The sequence below is a fragment of the Chelon labrosus genome (genome assembly GCF_963514085.1).
Source record: "Chelon labrosus genome assembly, chromosome: 16".
In the NCBI taxonomy this organism is placed as follows: Eukaryota; Metazoa; Chordata; class Actinopteri; order Mugiliformes; family Mugilidae; genus Chelon; species Chelon labrosus.
The window spans coordinates 15,744,695-15,769,775 of NC_140349.1; the positions used below are offsets into that span (position 1 = coordinate 15,744,695).

The 25,081-nt window shown below is 42.7% G+C and overlaps 2 protein-coding genes across 7 annotated transcripts; one reads left to right on the top strand and one right to left on the bottom strand.

The window, feature by feature from the left end:
* Positions 1-23: 23 nt before the first annotated feature.
* casd1 (CAS1 domain containing 1) lies at positions 24-11,530 on the top strand. Of its 3 annotated transcripts, XM_084563524.1 has the most exons (18): positions 24-284; positions 1,331-1,427; positions 2,387-2,507; positions 3,243-3,287; positions 3,387-3,449; positions 3,565-3,609; positions 3,707-3,830; positions 4,236-4,450; positions 4,567-4,986; positions 5,077-5,166; positions 5,281-5,400; positions 6,760-6,916; positions 7,003-7,082; positions 7,735-7,836; positions 7,984-8,124; positions 8,476-8,553; positions 8,951-9,043; positions 9,734-10,004. In XM_084563524.1, exons 1-18 carry the CDS (start codon positions 41-43, stop codon positions 10,001-10,003), a joined length of 2,505 nt encoding a protein of 834 aa, XP_084419650.1. In that variant the 5' UTR covers positions 24-40; the 3' UTR covers position 10,004. The 3 variants fall into 3 exon arrangements, with proteins under 3 accessions (XP_084419650.1, XP_084419649.1, XP_084419651.1); XM_084563523.1 differs by having other exon boundaries at positions 5,077-5,400; XM_084563525.1 differs by lacking the exon at positions 7,984-8,124 and having other exon boundaries at positions 5,077-5,400; positions 9,734-11,530.
* A 1,115-nt stretch (positions 11,531-12,645) lies between these two features.
* Positions 12,646-24,530, bottom strand: sgce (sarcoglycan, epsilon). Of its 4 annotated transcripts, XM_084563526.1 has the most exons (12): positions 24,107-24,530; positions 18,600-18,722; positions 18,289-18,446; positions 17,782-17,854; positions 15,984-16,182; positions 15,369-15,531; positions 15,074-15,288; positions 14,608-14,634; positions 13,994-14,182; positions 13,478-13,521; positions 12,893-12,930; positions 12,648-12,775 (listed from the first exon to the last, which is right to left on the bottom strand). In XM_084563526.1, exons 1-12 carry the CDS (start codon positions 24,153-24,155, stop codon positions 12,725-12,727), a joined length of 1,329 nt encoding a protein of 442 aa, XP_084419652.1. In that variant the 5' UTR covers positions 24,156-24,530; the 3' UTR covers positions 12,648-12,724. The 4 variants fall into 4 exon arrangements, with proteins under 4 accessions (XP_084419654.1, XP_084419652.1, XP_084419655.1 ...); XM_084563528.1 differs by lacking the exon at positions 12,893-12,930 and having other exon boundaries at positions 12,646-12,775; positions 24,107-24,523; XM_084563529.1 differs by lacking the exon at positions 12,648-12,775 and having other exon boundaries at positions 12,921-13,043; positions 24,107-24,528.
* Positions 24,531-25,081: the final 551 nt, after the last annotated feature.

The following is a 25,081-nucleotide window of genomic DNA, read 5'->3' on the forward strand; positions in this document are numbered from 1 at the left end:
TTATTTATTATCTACACCTGCTTTAACCCGGCGGTGAGAGATGGCGGAGGAGGAGGCGGTGCCGCATGGAGCAGACCAGGCAGATGGTGCATCGAGAGGAGCACCTCCGCCGCTAGACTGCACAGCTGCTTGTTGTCATGGAGGAGCAAAGATGGCGGTCCTGGCCTATAGCCTGGGCAAACGCGAAATAAATCAACACTTTACCATTAAAAACGCCAAACTGATATCGCTAGCACTTGTTCTTTTACTCCTCGTGTTCCACACAGCTTCGCGGTATTATGGAGGTAAGTGGAGCTCCGTTGTTTTTAAACTTAAGTGTTGATGCGGCTAGGGAAACACTTGACACAAGCTAATGCTAACGCCAGCTAGCTAGCTAGCTAGCTGTTTGTTTCTGCGGGGACTTCTCTTTGCTGCTCGGCGCTGTGTCGCTGTCCATCTTCTAAAAAGAAGAGGTGTACGGACCGCAAAACGTGCGTCAAGCCAGTACAAGGTTGCACACAGTAAATTCGCTTGCAGAGGCACGGACGTAAATTGCCCGACTGGTTAGCTGAATAAAGCTAACACTGCATTTAGCTGTGTTTACATGCTCCTGTCAGAACACGCTTTATTAGTGCTGGAGGAGCGCCGTGCGTAGGTTGAAGCTAGACAGGGAGATTTGTAGTAGTAGGAGGAAAATGTCATCTAAAATCACACAACTATAAATGCATTGCCAATTAATCTTGTTATAAATGTTTGTGTTGAGTGTCGTTAACAACCATCAAACTCTAGCTTTAGTGGATTGCAACACTGCCTTTCTTTGTCAGGTCTTAAACAAACTTGCATCGCCTCGCTGGATACAGTTTTTTTTTTTTTTCCAGGTACATATGATTTATCACATTTTTAGTTTGCCCCTCATCTCAAGAATTACGCAGCAGGTCGGACTGAAAGTTTTAAGACATAAAAGTGTGGTATACACCCACTGGACTTTGCTCATGAAAAGTGACAGGAAGCAGGGAGCTCTGTGTACACAGTGAGCAGCTGCTTTGACCAGGGATAGCACTGAATGTCCACCTCTCTTTCCCTCCAGCCTGCCGCCCCTTTATGTTCCTGTTTCTATGGACTGACTCAGTTGCAGATGGTTCCATTCATTTTGCACACAAATGAATAGCTGTAGAGATGTACGCTTGAGCTAAATTGCTGATGGCTTTATTCAGAGCCCTGTATTGTAAAGCCCTTTGACTGCACTGAATGAAAGGCCAGGGCACTATTGAAGCAGCAGGTTTCAGTCATTGCCAGAGAGAAACGAAGAGTGAAAGCAAGACTTACTGATTCTCTTGTGTCTTGCCTCCAGGCGAAGACTCATGTGAATGGCTGCTGTCCAGAGGACGCTACTTGGGGGAGAACGTATGGCAGCCTTATGGCTGCATGATGCACAAGTACAAAAGCATGTGAGTCACACTAACTGCAGAGTTACTATATATACAGTGTGTTGGTGATAAAGATTCAAGTGTGAAGTGATGATAGATTGAAGTGTATACTCACTTGCCAGTTCTTAAAAAAACACTAGGTAAAAGGAATGCAAAAGGAATGTCTAACAGCATTACCACGCCTGAACTCTATTGGATGCATCTATTATGTTGACTGATAAAGCATGTCTAAACCAAGACAAGCTTTATAATTGAACACGCACATTTAATAACCATCAGACTTCAGTTTGGATCAAACTTGAACATAATTCCACGCAAAACATGAATGAGCTTCTCCAATAGCTCCTGCAGAAAAATGCCTCTTCAACGGTGAAAAACCTTGCAGGTGGAAGACCAGAAAGGTTCCTACTTATGTGCTGCATCCCTCAATCAGACTTGACACAGCATACATTCCAATATATCTGTATTGTGGCTCCTACACCTGCAGCAAATCTTATCTTCGTGAAGGTTATTTGTTTAAAATATCTGAGAGAGCTGTTGATTCAACTGTGTTTTCATTTTGGACGCTGTGGTTTGCAGAACTGTTGAATTGTATTGTGTTCTATCGACACGTGTCTGTTATTTTTGACTCCCCCATTTTAGTCAGTGGGCTGGCACCACAAACTACATCCTCTACAGTGATCAAACAGTTGAATTACCACCTGCCTTATGCCGTTTCAACATAAACTTAACATTATAACAGTCATGAAGGAGGATTTAGAGCACAACTGTTTGAATGCTTTACAAGTGTACCTACGTTCTTGCAAGTGAGTGTATGTGCATCTGTAAGAGTGGATGGGTAACTTGTGACCACTTATAGAAAATGTAATGTCCACTAGGAAGTTATTTTTATAAGTTTATTAAATATGAATGTCCACTCGGTATATGAAGGATTTCCATCTGCATCCTAACCAGCATTTTTTATTTTTTTTGCTTTACAGAGAAGCCAAAAACTGCCTTGCTGGAAAGCGGGTGGCCTTTGTCGGAGATTCACGAATCAGGCAGCTGTTTTACTCCTTTGTTAAAATTATTGACCCAGAGCGAAGAGAAGATGGAAACAAGGTAATTATGAGAAACAGCGATTTTGTTTCGGGAGATGTTCAGGATATACAGATCTAGAAATGTGAGGCACAGCTGTGGTGTAACAAAAAAAAAATACCTTCATTTACTAAAGCTCATGTGTCCCAAGAGTTTATAAGTGAATCAAAATAATTAAATCTAAAATAGACGTCTCCCATCATACAAAGACGCCCAGTGTATTCTGACTGATTGAGAGGGCAAGAAAAACAAATTTTGAAGAGCAGACGGAGAGGTAGAGCTATGTGTAGCCAACCCAACAGCTTTGGTTTCAGGACTCTGTGTATCTTCCTGTGAGAAATGTTTTTTCCTCCTAGACTTCCTCAGTTGATTATTAGTGATTATTTTCCCGCAGTTACTCAGTGCCATTTACTTTACTTTCCACCATTTATCATCTCTTTGCTGCAGCTTGCTTTTTGTAAGTTTGACACGCACATATCAGCTTACAGCTTTAATGCTAAAAATAGCCCTGCAGATCTTTTATCTGCTGTAAGACTTTATTAAAGTGTGCAAATACCATGAGACCTGAAATAGGCGGCACTGAGAGAATGTACTACATCAAAAATGGTTTATATGTTAATATAAAACCCTCAAGAACAATCTAGCAACGGGATGCTGCGCAACTATGCAGCTGAAACTATTTTGATCTGAGAAAAAGAGGAGCAGTATATTCCTAACAGACGTTCTCTCTGTCTGTCTGTCTGCATGCAACATCTGAAGCACGAGGACATTTCCTTTGAAGAAGAGAGTTCCTCTGTTAATGTGGTGAGCTATTTCTGGGTTTGTTTTTATCTCCTGTTCTCAGTCAATAAAGACGTACTCTGGTAAAATATTTAAAAAATTCTTCATCCTCTTTGTGTTTAGGACTTTCTGTGGCATCCAGAGGCAAATAATTCAATGAAGGAGCGCCTGATATCCTGGACACATGTGAGTGTGGATGTTAATGGGGACATTGTTAGTGGAGGAGGTTTCATAAAAAAAATAAACTTTCACACAGTTTCGGCTTTGTTTTAATAATTGCAACAACGCTCATGTGTTGCAGGAAGCTTCAGTTAAGCCAGATGTTGTCATCCTTGGAGCTGCCACAGTAAGCTGGATAAATGAGGGCTTTTCACTGATTTAGTTGCTAGACAAACACAAAGTGCTGGTTGAGTTAATTTTATCTGTATGTCCTTTTACAACAGTGGTCCATCAAGTTGCACGGTGGCAGCAACGAAGCCCTGCAGCAGTACAAAGTCAACCTGTCGGGTATTGCTTTGCATCTGGAGAGGCTGGCTGATCATGGGGAAGTCTACTGGGTCGTGCAAGGTGAGCTCAGCTTACAGTAGACTACCCAATGCAATAACTTTTAATTATCCGTCATCTCAGTTGGTCTGTTGAAGTATTACTGCCTCCACTGCGGCAATTAATCACTGTTGTTATAACATGTCAAATGGGGTTACACTAAAGACAGCTTGATGGTTTCAGAGGGTGAATGCAATCCAAGTGATTTCACAAACACGCCCTGTGTCTGTTTGATTGCTCTTCATTTACTAAAGAGTATTGTATTTTCCACATTTTAAGATAGTGATATCGAAAATCAATGCGTTTCTTTAAACAAAACACCTAAATAAATGTATGTGAGTATCAACTCTTCACGAAGACACAGTCTTAACTAAACTTCTTTTTCCCTGTTCACGCTGAAAAACACACCATCACACGTCTGCCCCGCAGATCCAGTAAATGAGGAGGTGTTAAGTGAGAACAGGAAGATGATCACCAACCAGCAGCTAGAGCTGTACAATGAAGCAGCGGTGGACGTGCTCAACGGCAGCAAGCGCAATGGCAAAACCCGGGTCAAGCTGTTGGCTGCGTCACGCCAGGCTGCTCTGGAAACTATCACCAAGTCAGATGATGGGTTGCACCTGCCTGAGAGCACCAGAAATGTGGTAGGCAGGATTTAATATTATGCATTTGCACTTGCAATTATGAAAGAATTATGAATTATTTTGTCTCTGAGTATTATCTGCATCTTCTTCTCTACCTTCTATAACCCTCCTGTCAGGGAGCCATGGTCCTCATGAACTCTGTGTGCAACAAGCTACTGAGGCCCATTGACGGCTCCTGCTGCCAGACATTACCACCCCCTAACTTCCTTCAGAAGATGTCGGCGTGTTTCTTCCTGGGCTCCACCCTCATCTTCCTGGTCCTCCATGTCCTTGGCAGCAACCGCCACCGCCGTCCTGTTCCCCCTGACGTGGAGAGCCTAGAGGAGAAGAAGCCAGCAACTGCAGCTGTCCCCCTCGGCCCAAAGGCGCCTTTCCAGGCTCTCTGCAGGATGGGTGTCATAATGGCCTATTTTTACCTCTGTGACAGAGCAGATGTGTTCATGAAAGAGCAGAAGTTTTACACGCACTCTACGTTCTTCATCCCTCTCATCTATATATTTGTACTGGGAATATTTTACAATGAGAACAGCAAGGAGGTGAGATGATGCTGCTCAATGCAGCGTTTTTCTATTTTGTGGAAGCACACTTACGGTCTAATGAAATAAACTGAACTCTCTTTGACACAGACCAAATTACTCAACCGAGAACAAACAGATGAGTGGAAAGGCTGGATGCAGCTAGTCATCCTCATCTATCACATATCTGGAGCTAGCGCTGTGAGTCCTGCTTATGTCTTCTACACCTCTGTTTCTATAAATAGTGCTTTAAGGATGCTTATACTGATGTCTAAGCAGCATAAGGATGATTTGTCCCTGATTTCTTTCCTTCAGTTCATTCCAGTGTACATGCATGTGCGGGTGCTGGTGGCAGCTTACCTGTTCCAAACTGGCTATGGACACTTTTCCTTTTTCTGGCTGAAAGGAGACTTTGGACTTAACAGAGTGTGTCAGGTAAGTACAGTCAGTCCCACGTTCTTCTACAGTGGCTCCTAATTACTGTGTATAGTATGAGGACTGTACTAGGGTTTGCCACCAATTAATCAATTAAATATTTAGTTCAGTTCTATTATTCTTTTAGTAGTTCTATTATTGATTTATTAATCTGTCCATTATTTATTGAGTAGTGAATAATCCTTTTGGTTCCTTTTTTTTTGGATACTATTAAGTTACCATCTAACTATATAGTGATTGGAAATGCAGCTGTGTTATTTATATGCTAAACACCCACTCAGGACATAATGGTAGCTTAAGTATATGTTGTTAAGTTTTATTGCTATGGAGGCACCTAAACAATCTGCTTATAAACCACAAGTGTAGTTGGAAGCAGCGCTGCCATGCTGGCCCTTAGCATCTGCTCTAGTTTCAACAGATAAGGACACAACAATGACCATGTTTACATGGTCTTTAGTATCCCGGTTTTGATCGGGTTTTTGAAGTATCCCGTTTTTGTGTTTGTCCATGTAAACACCATATCCCGAATTCAGAAATCGGGATATGCCCATTTCCCGATATCAAGAAACCCGGTTTTGCCACCTGGAGTACTCCGATAGAAGCCGGGATACTGGAGCATGTATACACCTTATCCCGATCTCTGACAGCTGCCCACTGTCTGCGCAGGCTCGAGTGACGCCAAGTGACGCACTAGATATACAAACAACATGGCGGCAACGAGAACTCACTTTTGGAGCGACGAAGAGACAAAATTTTCCCTTAAAGTAATGAAAGAACTAAACATAACTACGTGTTTAGATGGCAGAAAACACCGAAATGCCGATGTATTCAAATCTGTTGCGGAAAAGCTACGTGACGCTGGTTTTCCACCTCGCTCCGTTGAACAAGTTAGGTCACGTTGAAAACATTGAAAAAGACGTAAAACACGCATGTGCAGATAGGATGCAGCGATCAGAAAACGGGTTTCTGGTATTTATCATGTATACAGGGATATGAATAACCGGGTTTCTCTGTGTTCCATGTAAACACCATATCCCGGATATGCTCAAAGCCGGGATAAGCCTCAAAACCGGGATACTAAAGACCATGTAAACGCAGTCAATGACTCCCAGGCACTGACCAACAACCACCAACAATCAGACAACTGTCATAGTCATAGTCAGTATTGACCCTGCTGTCTTGACATTTTGAAATCCGCATTCCTGGTTCTCTGTGTAAATAATTCTGTAAGACGTTTGGGTTGGCACTTTCTTGGCACCATGTTTGGCAGCAGGAAACGCCTTCATTTGGGATGGCTCTAAACACTATTTGTTATTGGGTAACCTGTGCATGTTTCTGTGTTTTCATTGTGATTGTCAGGTTCTCTTCCGTCTGAACTTCCTGGTGGTGGTGTTGTGTGTGGTCATGGACAGACCATACCAGTTCTATTACTTTGTCCCTCTGGTCACCTTCTGGTTTGTCATAATCTACGCCACGCTGGCCATGTGGCCTCAGATCCTTCAGAAGAAGGCCAACAGTAGGTGTCATATTATTACACAAAGTATTAGTACTGCACTGTTGCTTTTTGAAAAACCGCAAACATCTGTCTTGCTTTGTGAACAGGCAGCGGCATGTGGCATCTTGGGGTCTTGGCAAAGCTACTGGGCCTCCTGCTGTTCATCTGCTTTTTCGCATTTTCAGAGGTGGGTGAATTTAAGACATTTTAATCTTATCACCATTATTACCTTGAGCCATGAAAGATAACGGTGAGGGCTTCGGAAACCTGCATAACCAGTGGTGTTTTATGTAGGTTACCGTTCATGTACAAGGTTTGAACAGTTAAAAAGCCCAAAGTCCACGCCAAAGGCAGTTACTGTCTTCAGAATGGCTCCCAGTATTGTTCTAACTGATAAGACGCTGTTTACTTTTCTAAGAAACGCAGAGGACAAACTAGATGTAGGTTAAAAAGGTACAACGGACCCTTTACTTGTAGGGTTGTTGGCATGGTGGCAGTTTACTGTTCAGGGTGTCCTGAGTTAGGTAGCCAGAGCTGTAATTCAAAGCAGCTGACCAATCCAAGCTAACTGGGTTTTCCTGGATCTGGAAGTGGACCATAGAAATACAGAAGCTTAAACTAAGTATCTGAAAAGTGATACGAGATGAAAGGATGTAAACCTATTCTAGTATATAAAATGATGAACCTGGAAATGAGAATAATATGGCCTTTTTACTTAAAAATCTGAGGAGGCATAAATAGGCAAATGTTCATAGTTCCTTTTTTCTCAAACTCATGGTTTGGTCCTGAAACTCCTGTCTACTTTATGTAATGCACATGTTTTGGCGTTGTGATTCCAGGGTTTTTTTCAGAGTATCTTCTCCGTGTGGCCTATCTCCAAGCTCTTTGAGCTCAACGGAAGTATCCACGAGTGGTGGTTCAGATGGAAGCTGGACCGATTTGTAAGTCAAATGTGTTTCACCACAGATGCATTCAAGTGTAGTAGCCGGTCTTTGAATTAACAAATTCTTTGACATGCAATACGTGACAGCGTTCACGTCAATCCAAAGTCTGTAAAAGTGATTTAACGACGTAATATTCTTTTACAGGCCGTGATACATGGCATGTTATTTGCCTTTATCTATCTGGTGCTGCAGAAGCGTCAGGTGCTCTCAGAGGGAAAAGGAGAGGCTCTCTTCTCTGCCAAAATTTCCAACCTGCTCCTCTTCTTCTCTGTCGTCTCCTTCATAGTAAGACCCTTTACCCTTGGCTTTCTTGCACCACCACATGTGAAGTTCGGGCTACACTTTTTATTTTAGATTGATACCATCCATTTCATATTTTAAATCCTACTAATTCCCTTTGTCACATTTCATTTCTGCGGGTGAAGCAGAGTTCTTTTCTTTCCATGTCTTATTGTAGGTAATGATTAAAATGTGCACTTGCACACCTTGTAGCCTTGACAACCCCACGTCGGATGATTATCCTCTTTTGTATGTCTTGCAAAAGTTCTTGGTGCTTCTGACAAAGGATTGTACTAACTATTTGGTAAATATTGGCTAAAACACGTTACCTAACTCTTGTTTGTCACGTCACTCTAGACTTACTCAATATGGGCAAGCAGCTGCAAAACCAAAACTGAGTGCAACGAGATGCATCCCTACATCTCTGTGGTCCAGGTAATTTTATCTGTCCTTATATGTGTGTCTCATTTTTTCCATTTGGTCCTCTTCTTTTATTTTCACATGGTGTTCACCCTGTTACTTAATTAAACACAAAAATTATCAGTTGTACGGTTAATTGCCCCAATTAAAATTCCTTTGGATTTGCCTGATTACATAAGGAGTGCAATAACAAGGGTGTTGCTACCTTTTATGACTAAACATACTAACCACACTGAGATACCAAAGCAGTTTATAACTTCACTGACGATAAAGCCGTCTTGTCTTTGTATCGCTCTTATGTGAGCGTTGAAATCTCCCTGACTTGTGGACTGCAGTGTGAATGATAATAATCTGCCCGCTGGGCCTTCATGCTTTGACTCTCAGAAATGTCTTTGCTCTTTGTTATCCGCAGATTTTGGCCTTCATTCTCATAAGGAACATTCCTGGCTACGCCCGCTCTATATATAGCTCATTCTTTGCATGGTTTGGAAAGATCTCCTTGGAGGTAAGGTGGTTCTGACTGTAAAGTCATCAGCGTTTACCGAAATAACCTTTATAAGTAACTTGCAAGGGCTGCCATAAAACAATTAGAAAAATGAGTAAAACTTTAGAGATAAAGTATAACCATGAAGCAGAACTGATAAAACACCAGGAATGGAAAGCTACTGGTAGTCTGTACCAGCTTTGTAGTAAACACCACAACATTAAAACAACTGACAGGAGAAGTAAATAATGTTGACCATCTTGTGACAATTCAATGTTCTGCTGGGAAATTCGTGTGGATGTTACTTAGACATGTAGCACCCACCTAGACCAGACCAGGCACACCCACCCCATAGCAATGACACTCCTTGATGGCAGCAGCCAGACTGACAGGCACACATGCAAAAATGCTTTAGAAACAGCTAAAAAAAAAAACATGAAAATAGCACAAGGTGTTGACCTGGCCTCCACATTCGCTAGATCCCAAACCCCCATAGGACCCAAAGGCCCCCACTAACAACATTCTGTTACCAGACACAGCAGGACACCATCAGAAGGACATTGTCCATTCTCTGATTAGTCACAACCGGTTTGGAGGCACAAGGGAGCCCTGCACAACATTAGGAAGATGGTCATTATGTTATGCCTGTTTGGTGCATAATGTTCTGTTGTTCCTTTACAGCACTGAACATCCTTTGTTTGTCTCCCCCAGCTGTTCATATGCCAGTACCACATCTGGCTTGCAGCAGACACCAAAGGAATTTTGGTCCTGATCCCAGGAAACCCTTCACTTAACATCATGGTCAGCACCTTCATCTTTGTTTGTGTGGCTCATGAGGTTTCCCTCATCACCAACGACCTGGCCCAGGTGGTCATCCCCAAAGACAGCATGGCCCTGCTGAAGAGACTCGGGGCCGTGGGGGTTCTCAGTCTGGTTGTGTTGCTGTTGGCCAGGGGTAGCAAGCCCATACCAGGTGCCTGATGGACACCACGCGATGGCAAGGGTGGGCCTAAAAGAATCGCTAAGCCCCTCCTGAGATTGAAGTGACGTACAGATGCAAGCCAGGAGCAGGCCCGGCGTTTTGGCTGCTGGTGGCCACATAAGACAATGTCACTAGTATAACCTTAGGGAGAGCAATGTCTGTCCGCTGGAGTCTATACATCTTGACTGCTGTGAAAGTCACACACTGAAGAAAAGAAAAATGCCCATTAAAAGAGGAGGTAATAGCTCCTTTTCAGGGCAAAGTGCAAATTGCAGGACAGAAAAAAACAACAACAACAAAAAAAAAAAAAACGCTCTGAAACGTTTACATTATCTGATTTCTGGATTTTGAGAACAAAAAGGTCTTCTCATTTCAAGACGTCATGCTTGCTGTGTGAAAATAGTACAGCGTTGTTTCTATTTAGCCAAACAATAGCCTAATAATAAGAAGTTTATTTTGCCACATACAGTAATTCCCATCGTCTCTACATCACTCTGGGACTTTAGGCACGGACTCCGTCCACACGACAGTAGCAGTTGAAGACGATTTCACTCAGGTGGATCCATGCCCTACATATTCAGATATCTACTCTTTTACGACAGACATGTTCAACTGCGCTGCATTTTATTATCGACGTCGCTTGTACTCTACTGTGCAGTATTTCTGGTGACTTCAAAAATAGTTTTAGATATCTAAATATGCAAAATATGGACCAACAACCGGCGGCTTGGGCGATTTAAAAACTGACAAGACTAGAGTTAAATTTGGAGTGCAATTGTTGAAATGTTGGAATATCCTTCGACATATTTTTGCTAATGTTTTTGTGAGTAATTTTAGAAATGTTCGCCTTGCAGAAAAGGCTCTGTGGTCACCTGCTGTAGCTCTGAAATTCTATGTGACGTGTACAGTATTTAATGATTTAAATTAAGCTTATATTTTATACTTTTTTCTTTTTTTTTTTTAAGGCTTTGTTTTATTTTGAGCTTTGTGCCCATGACTGCTGTTTGTGAAGGAAGTATTACATTTTGTACCCATCCCAGGATCTCATAGATGATTACCTGACGATGAGGTTGAGCCGTCTGCAGCTTAATGCCGTCATTCTGTCATGTTAGCAGCTCACTTTGTAGTCTGTGTATATTTGTACGAAAGAGTGAGAGATTTATTTTATACAGCGACGCTTCAGCAGTGATTTTTAGTCCTCTCTTCCCTCGGTTCCATTAGGACTCGCCCCACAGCTCTGGTGGAAAATGCATCAAGTTGCACATGTATTCTATTACCATCCTCCCTGTGCTGTCACAGCCGGTGATCTTTCTGCTCGGTGCGCGAGTGGGTGATTTTCTTCGAGACTGAATGCCTTTGAACACACACAGCTTTTATTTTCAGTGGCTTATACGTACTGTGCATCTTCAGATGAAGCTGGGATCACAATCTTCCATCATCTTTAGGCACTTCGCATCGGGGCCGCATCGACATTTATAAACTACTTGGTAATGCACTGACGGGGCTGAGACATTACTGTTGCTTGATTTAAAATACGTGTATTTTGTCAACTGACAAATGGGTGATGTCTGCCTGTCTACCCTCATAGATATTTGAGATACAGAGAGAGAGAGAGAGAGCACTTTAGCATTTTAGTCTAAGACCTGCGTTTTTCTCCTTTTTCATCTTTGAGGTGACTTACAATGTTTAATAGGAGTTTAACACGCTACCTGTGCAGATGCACAATTTCTATTGGGTTAATCAAATGTGGTCCAGGTTATTACAAAGTATATTATATGGCATATGAATTTAGGAGTGTCATCTGTCATTTATGCCAGGTAGTAAAAGGTTGCGGTTTCAATCATTCTGTATTAGTCGGTGTAGCTTCTCTTTAAAAGGAAAATGAAAGTCCGAATTTCTTTTTTTTCTTCACGGTGAAACAATGTGTCTTCAGCTTTAGAGGCTTCTTGTGTCATTTATCTGACGGCGCCATTCGGGTTACATTCTCAGACTGTGATTTCTGACACCGTTCGGCACCTCATTATATTGACAAGAATGGCATTTCCATGCTACCGTTTCCTTTGATGTGTAAAGTTTACCGATCTGTTTTCTCATCAGCAGCGATACAGTCATGTTGTTTCAGGCCTTAATTGATCTCTTCGGTCGTGTAAAAGCAACAACTATTTATAACCATGTGCAGGGCCTCTTTGAAAAATGTTACATGTAATTTTTTTGTGATGTCTTAAGAAATGTGAAATGTATCCATATTATTTATAAATGCCTTTATTCTGTTGTATATTGTTAATAATACCTTCATAAAATGTGCTGTTTTGGCTACCTTTTTGGAACTAATTTGTTGTTGCAAGTAGGAGAAAGGTAAAGCTTAGGAAAGGGTTTATTTTGAAAGAATTTATTTTTATCATGTGACACGTTACATAAAATTAATACACATGACAACTAAAGCGTTTCAATGTACCGTAAAACTCCCTTTTCCTTCGGAGAGGTCCACTGTGCAAAGCAAGTAGAGATACAAACATATTAATCTTGTTTTTTTTTTTTAACATTTACACAAGTATTCCAAAATATTCTAGACTAAGCTCTTCTTTTCCCTTTCACACTGTCACTCTGTAAAGTGTAAGTGCATATGGACGATACAACTTCTGACACATGCAGATTGGCACAAATGTTAGAAAAAAACAAAGACGTGGAGACAAAGTGGGCTCCGACACTGGAGCCTCTGGTCATAGGTTCAGTGCTTCGGCCACCTTTCTCTCCTCAGGAATACCATTTACCTAAAAAATAGAGTGAATTGTCATAGGAGAGGAGAATTGAGATGAGCTGAAACTAATAAATGAAAATCCAATGTTAATTATCTCTACATGAACTTACAAACAGATGGCAATACCCACCTCTAGCCTTCGAAATGTCGACATGACATAGTTATCTCCTTCGTTAGCAGTGAACAGAGAGAGCAGCGGGTTAGTGCGTCATGCAGCTGATCAGCGAGCCACACGATGGCGCTCACATGCCAACATCACAATGAGTCGCCTCATGCAGGAGCTGATAAACCAAGTCCGGACGCTTGTGTCATTTACAGTAATGCAGAAGAGACGGAGGGGGGTTGTTGAGCAACACAGCAAGCTATTGAGCCGAGCTTTTAACATGCCTTCACATTATTGATGGCAGTGTAGCGAATGTATTTAAGGTGATAAAACACAGTAACAGCAGTAGAGTCATTTTATCGTGAAGGTAATGTAAATAAATGCTGTGGGACGTGATAATTAACATGATGTAAGGAAACTATATATTTGTTATAATGCAAAGCAGGCGCAGAATGACAAACAAGCAACTATAAAAACATCTGTCATTTTAAATAGCTCCTGGATTATTTAAATGTTCTGACATTATATGTAACTCAAGCATGTGGCCGCATATTTATTAGTTAATCGCATAGCACACATGCCTACTGCTCAAAAACTGAGGGAAATACTAACCTGATGGCCGTTGCTGTGGTATCGTAATCTGGTTTTGCAGATTCCTGAAATCATAAACAATGACATTACGGTAAACAGACCTTCACATGGAAAAGCCAACAGTCTCATGTGAAAGCGTACTTATATTAACGCATTTTTCAGCTCCAAGCCCATTAGGAGAAATCATGGGATGGCTTAAACCTCTTAACCCTCGTGCTACCCTCTTGCATGATCTCTATCCGTCTGTCCATTCGCTTGGGGTCCCAGAGACCCCAAAGGTAGCACGAGGGTTAACGTGTGGTCGTATTTTCCGAAGGCCTGACTAGATTTCTGCAGCTTAAGCCGTAAACGTGGGATAGTTAGAAAGCGCTAGAAACAAGATTAGACGATAATGGTATTGTTTCGACTTATATTAATATGGTCTAGAAGCCTTAAATCCACTAATGAGCGTGGTTGTATGCGTGGTTTTGTGTGAATGACTGCTAATCTATCCATGTTATCCATGTGAATTTCCTCCCACCAAATCCCTTAACTCACGCCTGTGTCTGCATCAGGGGCATGCTGGTGGTCTCGTAGTTGTCGGGGTGGATGGGCGGCACCACCTCGCCGCTGACTGGGTTGAATACGGGCAGGGTGGAGAGCGGCCAGGAGATCTCCCGGTTCTTAGACATGCTCCGCAGCTCCTTGGTGGACTTCTGGATGGAGCTGTGGTGAACCAGCTGGATGCTGGAGAGGGGAGAAGCAGTGAATTTGTATTGCAGCGCGTTGTGGCGCCATGGTTGGCGATCTCTCACCAGAGCTAATTGTTCTCATCCTGTGTATCTGCATGCACCACAGAACCATAACATCAACCCTCACTTATTGTTGTGAGTGTTTAAATGCGTTTCAATTATGGCGGAGGGTCTAATCTTCAAGATTTGTTGAAACAAGTAATTATTACTGCTAAGAGCATCAACTCCCTACAGCTGGTTATTAAATTTTTCAGCAGCCTACTTAATGAATGGATGTCAACACACATATGCGCAAATGAATGAATATGAAAACAGCCATCAGTGACAACATGAAAGGATAAAACTGCCAACCAAAGAGAGGGGAGGAAACAGAAACAGACCCAAAAATAAAGGAGAACACAGGAGAGGTAAAACACTTACTCTGGTGTTTGCATGTTTCTTTTTTCCCTAGAAACAAAACAAAATGGATGAATTAAATACTAATATTAATAGTTGAAGCAACATCTACACACAAGTGAATGGACTGTTGGATAGAGACAGGGTGGAGATGGTGTGGCGTGAACAAGGAGGCACGTCTCTCCCAGCCTGTAAATGATGGAAGAATGTATAGAGGATGATCGTCGGCGTTATGGCTGTGCTTTGAGACATCAAGATGACAACATTAACAAAAACCTGTGACACATATTGATGATGAACTTAATATAAATGGATCATTCTACTGGATGGTAATGAACAGCTGCAGTGTAGGTCCAGATTTCCACTCTTATCTGATTTATCCTGCTGCTAACTGGGCTCTCATATATCTATGCAACACTTTCAGTGCCTTCCTCCAATGCTGATTGAGGTGTTTGTTGCAATATTTGCATAAAAATATGAGCACACTTACACCCCTTCCCGTCTGCAGCACATAGTGTAGCCGAGGATGAAGAAGAGGACTAGTGCCACAGCGGAGGGAACCGCCAGTGTGACGAGGAAGTCGGCGAAGTAGTCCCGGCTCTTCAGAGACTCAGACGGGGGGTCGTACTCCCCGAATTCGGGCAGGATGCCAGCGCCTGGGTCGGGACGGGTGATGTAAACCGGTACTACTTTGTTGATGTCAACCTAAAGAAAATGAGTAAGCGTTAATTCAGGGTGTGCCATCTTTTTAGTCCAGGTGAATCGAGGGCGGAGAGCTTCCTCACCAGAGAAATCTTGCACCAGTCGATGTAAAACTGAGCTCTGAACTTCTTGTCACAGCTGATGACGGGCTCCATCTCCTGACTGCAGCGCAGCTGGTTATGTGGGCTCTCCACCTCCCGCAGGCATGACGAGAAGGCAACATCAGCACCAACCATCACATAAACACTAGGAGGAGGAGGAGACCGTGAAACACGAGGTAAGAGAGAAGAGAAGAGAAGAGAAGAGAAGAGAAGAGAAGAGAAGTAATAATTGTCAAAGCATTTTTCCTCCACTGACTGTTCTAGCGATGCTTTCATCTTCCAAAACGTCAGCATGAATCTTTGATGCGCAACTTATGGCAGCTCATGTGGGCTATTCCCTTCTGAGCTAAACAAACTGACAGTGTCTGTTGTGCTGACGGCCAAGTGTATTCATCTAATTCACAGTGAAATGAGTATCCCTGAGGCTCCAATTAAATAAAATGTCAGCGTGGTGTGAGTGGGCTGTAAATATATGAAAATTTGTCCAAGAGGTGAAGGGGTCGCTCAAGGACAGATTCTTCAAGGGCCTTTGTGTTCATCACAAAAAAACAGAGTCTTCAACAGAACAATTTAGCTGTAACTAGAACAGACCCTCACCCTTCTTTCAGGTTGTTGATAGGCAGCGGTACACGGCCGCCTCGGTCCAGTGCCGAGGTAATGTTGATGGCATTGAGCCTCTCAGGCTGCCACACGTTCTTCACGGCGCCCAGGAAATCCCCCAGCACCTCGCTGGCCAGCATCTCCTCTACGTTCATGTTTTTGATGTAAAACTCTGCCTGGTAAGGCAGGGGGAACTCTGTAAAGATGAAGAGGAGACAGTCAAAGGAGAAAGACTGAACAAAGGAGAAAAGCAGTAGAATTTTGAGTAATCTGCTTCATCGAATCTGCATGTCAATTACATGTGTTGAGTGTAACAATTAAAAATGGAGCAGTTTATGGTACAGTGTCTTCATATGGCTGCCTGTCTGTCATTCTCTGGGTGAGTGTTCTCCTCGATGTGGAAGAGGACAGGAGTAAAGCTGAAGAGTCTCCCTTTAGAATCCATAGTAATGATGCAGCGGTGCTCTGCTGAGATCATCATTACTTCATCACCGCTGCGTAGCTGACACTGATTTACCAGTCTGTCCAGCCGGCTCTGGCGTGTCTCCTCTGCTCTGTTATGACTTGGCCTGTTTCTGGAGCCAGATGGCGGATGACATCACAGCACAGGGAGAGTGATGTCACATTAGCGCCGCGAACAGCTGCTGAGCGTTCCCCCGACTCAGTTCATCTTGTGACGCATGTACCGTGGCTGGTCAACAAGCCAGCGAGCAAATGTACAGATGCACAGATGTGAAGTGCAGCTGTAGAGATGAAAATGAAGGCTGCTCTAGCAGTACCACAGTCGGAACTTTAACACAGCGATATAGGACTGTGTTTGGGGTTGTTTGTACCGCAGAAATATACACCGATGACGCATAACGTTATGACCACCTTCCTAATATTGTGTAGGTCTCCCTTGTGCCTCCAAAACAGTTGTGACTCATCAGAGAATGGACATAGGCCTTCTGAGGGTGTCCTGTGGTGTCTGGAAACAGGATGTTGTTAGTGGGGACCTTTGGGTGGATCAGGCTTGTTCCAGTGCATCCCACAGATCTGTTACTTGATCATTTTGGGATCTAGTGAATTTGGAGGCCAGGTCAACACCTTGTGCTTCTGAGTTGTGTTTTTGTGTGTGTGGCTGTGTCACACAAACTCGGGATGGCTCCTGCTCGGGATGGCTGCTGCCATCAGGAGTGTCATTGCTATGGGGTGGGGGTGCCTGGTCTGGTCTAGGTGGGTGCTACATGTCTAAGTAACATCCACATGAATCCCAGGTCCAAAAGTTTCCCAGCAGAACACTGAATTGCCTCAAGATGGTCAATGTTATTTACTACTCCTGTCAGCGGTCATAATGCTGTGGCTGATGGGTGTATACTGATTGATCATGGCTGACTAGAAGTTTTGAATCAATGCTGAATATCAATTAACACACATAACATCTGGAGCTTTAAATCACATAATTGTTATCAGCAGATGGAGTGGTTTTAAAATTGTGGCTTACCAGCACTGGCTGGAAGCTCAAATAAAATTGATAACTTTGTGAACGAAGCTCATGTGATTTAACTGAAAGCTCCAGAACAGCTACTAAACAGACTCTGTGACCTGCAGAATCAAAGGCCACGAATGAACTTTTAAGTTACAAGCTGTTTAGAAACAGGTTGATCTATTGTGGCTGATAAAAATCAAAAGCAACATTTCCTCCTGAGGGAAGCCCATTATGCAGTCCAAGTACCAAGTGTGCTCTCAGGGTTTAATCGGTGAAGTTGCAGTCTGATCTGCGCTAGCTCTAAGCTCTCATGCTGGCGCCTCCTACCTTCCGTGGCCATGATGTTTATGATCAAGTTGTGCCGCGCCGTCTCGAAAGTGCGTCTGTTATAGGCGGTAATCTGCAACACATAGGGGTGAAAGTTTAAACCCAGATCAGTGCAGCTTATATGGCAGCGGCTCTCTGGACGAGGCTGAGCAAAATATAAGACCCAGGTTCTGTACCCAGCTGAGGCCGTATAGAGGAACATGTGCCGGCTGGAAACGTTGAGCCTTTTGTGAAAAGAATTTCGACAGTAGCTTATGGGGGACAAAGTAAACATAAAAAAACATAATGGAATTTAAGTCCGAAGACTCAGAGCGTAACTTTGTACAATGCTTCTGCTTAAGGCATACAAATCAGCTGAGTAAAATCAATTCAAATGTGTTATTTCTAGAATACAGATGTATAATGTCTTCTACAACACATAGCTGAATTCCCCTTTCTTCCTTTTACTTAACAAGCAAATTACTTCATCTCCACTCTTCTCACTCTGAAGGTGGTCCAACCACCCACCTCTATGACGGTGGGTTTGCCGACGTGCTCTGCAGTGGGGGAGCCGTAGAGCACGCCATCGCTATGTGGAGTCCTCTGGATGTAGCGCAGCCAGCCGGGCCTGTCGGGGTAGCCCATCAGGTTGGTGTTGAAAGTGATCGGGTCATTGCTGGCGTCACCTGCAGACGGAGCAGTTTAATGAGGGGTGGCCCTATGATTTGTTATGGGTCAGGATCAATTAGATGATGTACAATTATGATGAATAGACAATGCACTAAGGTTAAAAAGCTACCTCTATTAATGCAAAAAATGTGAAACTAGTTGCGTTATACCTGATTTTGGGTAAGGGGGAAACTCTCCTTTGAAGTACTCTCTCTCCAGAACATGGACGAACAGCACCCCTGCTGATGGGTAGACATTACGGTCTGCGTGCGACCTCGACAAGATGGTGACCACTGAAACACAAATTTCAAAGACAAAAGAAATTAGCGCCTGATGGCAGAGGATTTCCCGTTCTGCTTGAGCATTATTCATCATTAATGACCGGCCGACAACACTAAATAGAAAAGAAGAAAAGGCGTTACGCTTCTTCGCACACTATGAATCAATAGCGTATGAAGGTAAAAGCTTCACACAAAGATCACGCAGGCATGAAGAGAAGAACTCAGATTATTAACTGCTGGAAGGACTGCAATTTTGTGTACAGGAAGAGAAAACCATTAAAATTCAGGTGCAAGGAGCTGAAGTACTGTGAGTAAAAGCAGCAGTAGTAATGACAGTCATTCAGCCTGTACTGTGTTTTTTTTTTTTTTTTTTTTTAATGCCCTCCTCCCACTCGATACCCATTATGCTCTGTGTTTAGCCCCACTCCATTTCAAACACAAACATTTAGTCGTTATTTGTGAAGGGCATCGCCAGAAAATTGCCGTTCCCGTAACAAAGGTTTATACAATGAGAGGCCGGAGGTGGTTTGACCATCTCTCTCGCTCCTTTTGTGTCTTTTTCTTTGGCTATTCCCCTCTCTCTTCCACTTGTCTACTTTTAACCTCTCAGCGTTTTTGCAGAGCATTTTTCTCACTCTCCCCCCCTTCTCTCTCCCACAGAGGGTGGGAACTCAATTTTTAATCACCATGGGGGATTGAGACCGGGTGTGCAAGAAAGAAGGGGAGGAGAGGCGCAAAGGGGACTGGAGATCTGTGTATGTACTGTGCTAACCCTGCAGAACCACGACTACAGACCCAGTAAGCGGCTAAGAGAAAGCCTGGGAAAGCTCTGTGTGTATGTGCGCCCTCCAACTGTGAAAATGTTGCTGATTTTAACATTTTTAACCTCCCTTTTAAACTTCACATTAGCATCAAACCAGAATATCCTACAGCATCTATTCTCTTCACTATCTCTCCTCTTCTCCTGGACTGCGCGTCCTCTGCTTGAACTGAAGCTGATTTCAAAAGGAGAGAAGAGAGTAATAGAGCAGGATTTTCATTTTAATCTGTGTCCATAAAAAAGGAAGTCAGTATGAGATGTTGGGCTGTTATCTGTTACCGGGTACACAAAGGGGTTAAAGAAGATTAGGAGACACAGTAAGCTGTAGATTATTAAAAATAAACCTCAGCATCTACAAGGCCAAATTGCTTAACTGTAATCTAAGTACACCGATGAGCTGCTGGAAGGGTAAAGTTATTCAACAGCCCCATATGTATGTTAAACTGGGCAACATCTGTGGCCAGTAACAGAAAAGCTGAACTGGCCATATGTCCAATGTCCCCGAGGGCTCAGTCACAGCTAGATGCAATCAATAGCATTTAGCAGCTACTAAATGTGATGTTACTTAACAATCTGAGGTTATATCCATAACGTCTCTTTTCAAGGAGCCACCTGAGCTCGACTAATCCATGCTCCAGCTCCTGCTACTGAAACTACTGCACCAGGATGTAAGGATCCAGGTTATTCAGATGCCAAAAATAAAACCTCATTCAGTTTCTGCAGGCTGGTTGCTCAGTGGTGACTTCAGTCAATCCACAAATCCCGCTCTGAATGCACACGATCCGATTCTATTATCTGAACCATTGGGCCTCAACAGTTCTTCTCCACACAAAGAAAGGGCCACATTCAGACAGTCCCGGTCAAGGTCAGATACCAGCTATTCGGTAAATAAATGAGACAGGCAGGACATTCGATGGAGGCCAGATGGCCACCTAATAGCCTGAGGAATAAGAAATGAACCTATGGGATCTCAAACGTGAAAAGCGAAGCCAGAGGAAATCTGTGTTTCTGAGGCGGCAACTGTTCCTTTGAACACACGATTCTTTTATATCTGGCTTTCTGGGACGTTTCCCAGTTTCTGTTTCATTGCTCCTGCCTGCCAGAGACAGTGAATTCATAGACCCTTAGCTACATTCATAACTCTCGTTAGTTCCTCCATGATCATAGTTGCTGTTCTGGCAAACAATATCACCTTAGACAACAGCTTTAAAACTACTGGACAGATTTACCTGCTGCTGATTGGCTTAATCAGTATTATGTGAACTGAGTTGGAAAGGACTTGAATGTGAACAGTACATGCAAAGGCACCATGCTAACACTTAAAATATTTCATTTAACAACAAACATTTAGTCCTATAACACACTCTCAACTCAACATATACCTATTTAAATCAGTCCAGAACCTCTTGGGCTGTGCTTCCTCCTCACCTTTGACTGTAGTCACTTTCATTTAGAGAGAATCCAGTTTAAGTAAAGATCACTGACTAAGCTACGCCAAGGATCTGCTATTAGCGTCGGATCTGCTTATTTGCAGCAGGGTGACTTTCTGCCAAGCCTTCTAGAGATGATGACCTGCAGCGTTCCCACTGTGAACACAATACATCACTAATTAAAGGTTAATGCTAAACTGTCCACCACGGACTAACCTGTAGGCCTCAGTCGTGGGCAAAATGCGGCAGCGGATAACATGTGGATGATAATACATATAGTAAACTTACACCTTACTCCTAACAACTCCTAACTACTACACACTAGCATTCAGTTACTCGCTATGAATTGTACATAATCATGCACCTACAGCTTTTTAAACACCACGTTTGATCACTAACAGGTCTTGAAGGTGGTAGAAATGGTTAACCAGATTTAATGCTTTTCTGTGATGACCTTGGACTTGGGTGAAGTATCAGGAGAGATGCCTGAACTAAAAATGCCATGGGCAACACGGGGAGAATAAACCCCCCCTTGTCCCTCTAGTGGCTCCAGCTTACTCATGCCTCCAACTAGCTGCGGCAGAGGCAAAAGAAGGGTGTCCTTTAGTTCTGTTGAGTCAGCTTCATGTTGTGCGCATGTAGCTCCAGTCAGGAGGAACGCATGTGCTCCTTTGGTGTTCAGCAGAGAATCAAATACAACAAAGATTGCTACTGTTTGAACTGAGGCTTTGGTATCCTGCTGTGTTGAGTTTGAGCCTCGCTGTTCCAAACTCAGACATGGAAGTGAAAGTAGTTGGTGTCACAACGTTGCAGCAGGCGACAGCGAAGGACAAGAGTGGACACGAAACAACCAGTTCAATCTTGTAGGACTCTATAAAGGTACGTAAATCACTTTTTCTGTCTGAAATGATTGCTGAGAAGTACTGAATCTGTGCTGTAAAGTACCAGTATTGTGTTAAAGGATAGGAATCCTATATTCTCAAATGGTTAACGATTTAGTATAAACTCTACTTCTAGACTTGACGAGGTTAAGACAAGATTTAAATCCATTAAATTGCTGTTACAGGAAAAGAAAGTGGACCAAGTAAGAGGGACAGCCGACAACTTGAAACAATAATGCCAGTATTAACGGGGAGCCGGCTGAGCGTGTCACTGTGTTATGACAGGGGGAGGGGACAGCGGGTCAACACATGAAGTGCACCACTGCACACACCCACTCACCGTCTCTGTACAAGGATGTTCTCTGCTTCAAGGCCATGGATTGATCCATAGGGACATTTGTCTCACGTAAAGCGCTGTGTTTCATATCATAGGCATGCACAGTGAACACTATTGGATCGATAAATAGAAGCATGAACAGAACAAGTCCTTCAACTGCATTTTGAACAATACATCCAGTACATTGATCTATATAATGTAATGTACAGAGTCTTTTGAGCACAGAAGATCCTCACTTAACTGTTTTAGAGAAGAATTGAAACTTTATGGTCATATTGGAGACTTTACTATTGATTTATACTGTGAGTTATTTCTAATATTTTGTCTACTATCAATGCTATAAAAGAGGTGGACAAAATATCAGACAGTTCATGGTGCAATGCAGTAAAATTTAACACCACTATAAATTAGAGGCTAAAGTTTGTTACACACCTAAATTTTGTTTCAACAAAATATGTATATCTTTAATGCCCCTTTTGTACAAGAAGGCAGTTCAAATGTCCTTAAGTAAAATGTAAAAACAAATAAACATAGAATAGAAATACAGCATGAATTCTAGTGTAGTGAGCTTATGAATAAACAGCACTTTACTGGAATGCATTTAAACCTCACTTAAACCGAAGTGGGGGAAGTACGGGAGGTTTTTTTTTAGATCTGCAGTGCATAGAAACTGAAAAATCGCAGGTTTCATTATGACCATGAAGAAAGTTAAAAAAAAAACAAAAAAACAAAAAAACAGTTCCAGATGACCTGAGAGGTCTGTACAGGTACAGAATAAATATGACTTATCCTGATTCCTTTTCAAGATGGCTACGAATAAGCTCTGCCTGCTATGTATGGTATTCATCCATTCATTCATTCATCTTCTGTAACCGCTTGTCCTAAAGGGCCGCGGGGTCTGCTCGAGCCTATCCCAGCTGTCATCGGGTGAGAGGCGGGGTACACCCTTGACAGGTCGGTCGCCAGTCTATTGCAGTCTGTATGATATTATTAAAGCTTCATAAAGGTTTAAAAAGTAGAGTACTGTATTAATTACTAGATTGAGCCATTAGTCAAGAGCTATTTTGGTAAAATAACGCCAAACATTGTCTGGCTGCAGCTCAAAAAAGGAGATTTTTATTTGCCATAAACAATAGCAAACTGAATATTGTTAGATTTTGAACTACTCGCCAAACAAATTGAGGAACGCATATCACTTTTTGAGCTAAAACACATTATAATAGACACCTATCACTGTCACATGGAAGCATAATTTTGTCCTGAGATATTTCACAGTCCATGCAACATTGGTTTACGGCCTGAAACCTTATGCATTCAAAGTGATCCATAACTGAGCAAATCTGAAAATCACAATCCTCAGGTACAGTGAGTAGGATTTGGCATATGTAACTTATTATTAGACAATATTTGGCTACGTGTTCCTAATAAACAGGCAGTCGTGTGTGTACCAGTGATCTGCAGCAGTAACAAACAGGATGTTTTCACTGTGAACATGTGTATTATTGTAATTTATAACCTATTTCCCAGATGTAATCAAGTCTACCATAAGCTGCTAAACTAGCATTAGCCCCGCAATTAGCCATTTATAACAAACACCTGGTCTGTTATGAACACAGGCCTGCGTCAGGGGAATTTACACATTAAACGACTGACAAGAGGGACTAGCAAGACATTATTAACTTCACTGGAAATGTAAGGTACTTTAGATAGTTTTTAGCTAAATGTGTTGTGATATTTAAGCACTGGGTTCGTATAACGGTACAGTTGTCAGCTGGTAGCCATTTTTCCATGTCTCCCCCTCAGCCTCCTGGAAAAAATGAGCTAAACAGCAGCAGGCTAACTAGCTAGCTAACTAGCTCGGATGCCACATCAAAAGGCAACGGCGGAGAAAATTCAGGGTTATCTCCCGAGTTTAAATCGATACGTACCAGTGCTCAGCCATACCGCGACAGCTGCGGCGGACATGGTGCATATCATGTCCGTAAATCTCACATGAAAAGGCTCGTTTTATCTAATCGCCACTGGGTTTGACAGCCATAATAATAAGCATCCTGCAGCATTCCTTCCTCCGCCTCCTTCCTTCTCTGGAGGCAGCGCGACTTCTCATTGGCTGAACATCTGGATGGAAAAACATGGTTGTCTCGTAAAAATAATGAAAAAACAAAAAAAAAACAAGGAGGAAAATGTGATGTGAATGGTAGAGCCACATTTAGAAAGTGTTTCAGTGTAATGCTGTCGGAGGAGTCTCCCTGCTTAAAAATACAAGGATGCCCGTGTGCATCTTCTCCTTGTTTTGGCTGGATTCCTCTGTTTATTTACACTTAAGGTCTTTCAGCTTTACAGTTCTTTAATAAAGCCTCCAAAAAGGACTTGCAGAGACAGTTACCCCCATCTTATTTACATACACAAACACACCAGCATCTCAACAGGGCTTGACCTCCTATGCACAGCTGTAAGAGGGCATGTTTGTGCCTGCTCCAGTCTGTGCAGCCCACCCCCTGCAGAGCCAGCCCTAGCTGACAGATGGTCATGTTTTGGCCCTTTTTTTTTTTTGGCTCCCAAAAAGGGACCCTTAATTCCTTATGCTCCCTGGATGTCAGCTACCGCTAAGAGAGCACTTTGATCCAGCAGAAAAGCCTCCTAATTCTGGCTAACATACTGACTGTGGTCACTACATGCTTCCCTTTTGATAGATTCATATCTGAATCTGGCTTCCTGGCTTCCTCTGGTGATAAACAAGATGCTGTGTTCTGCAGTGCCTTGTTCTGCAGTGCGTGGCTGTTTTTTTATTCTCTCACCCTCCCTTTTATTCCCTTTAGATTATTTTTAGGTTGCTTAGCAACATCTTCACATAGCCGTCTTTGGACTGCGTGTGACAACAGTCACTATAGGTTGGTACATGA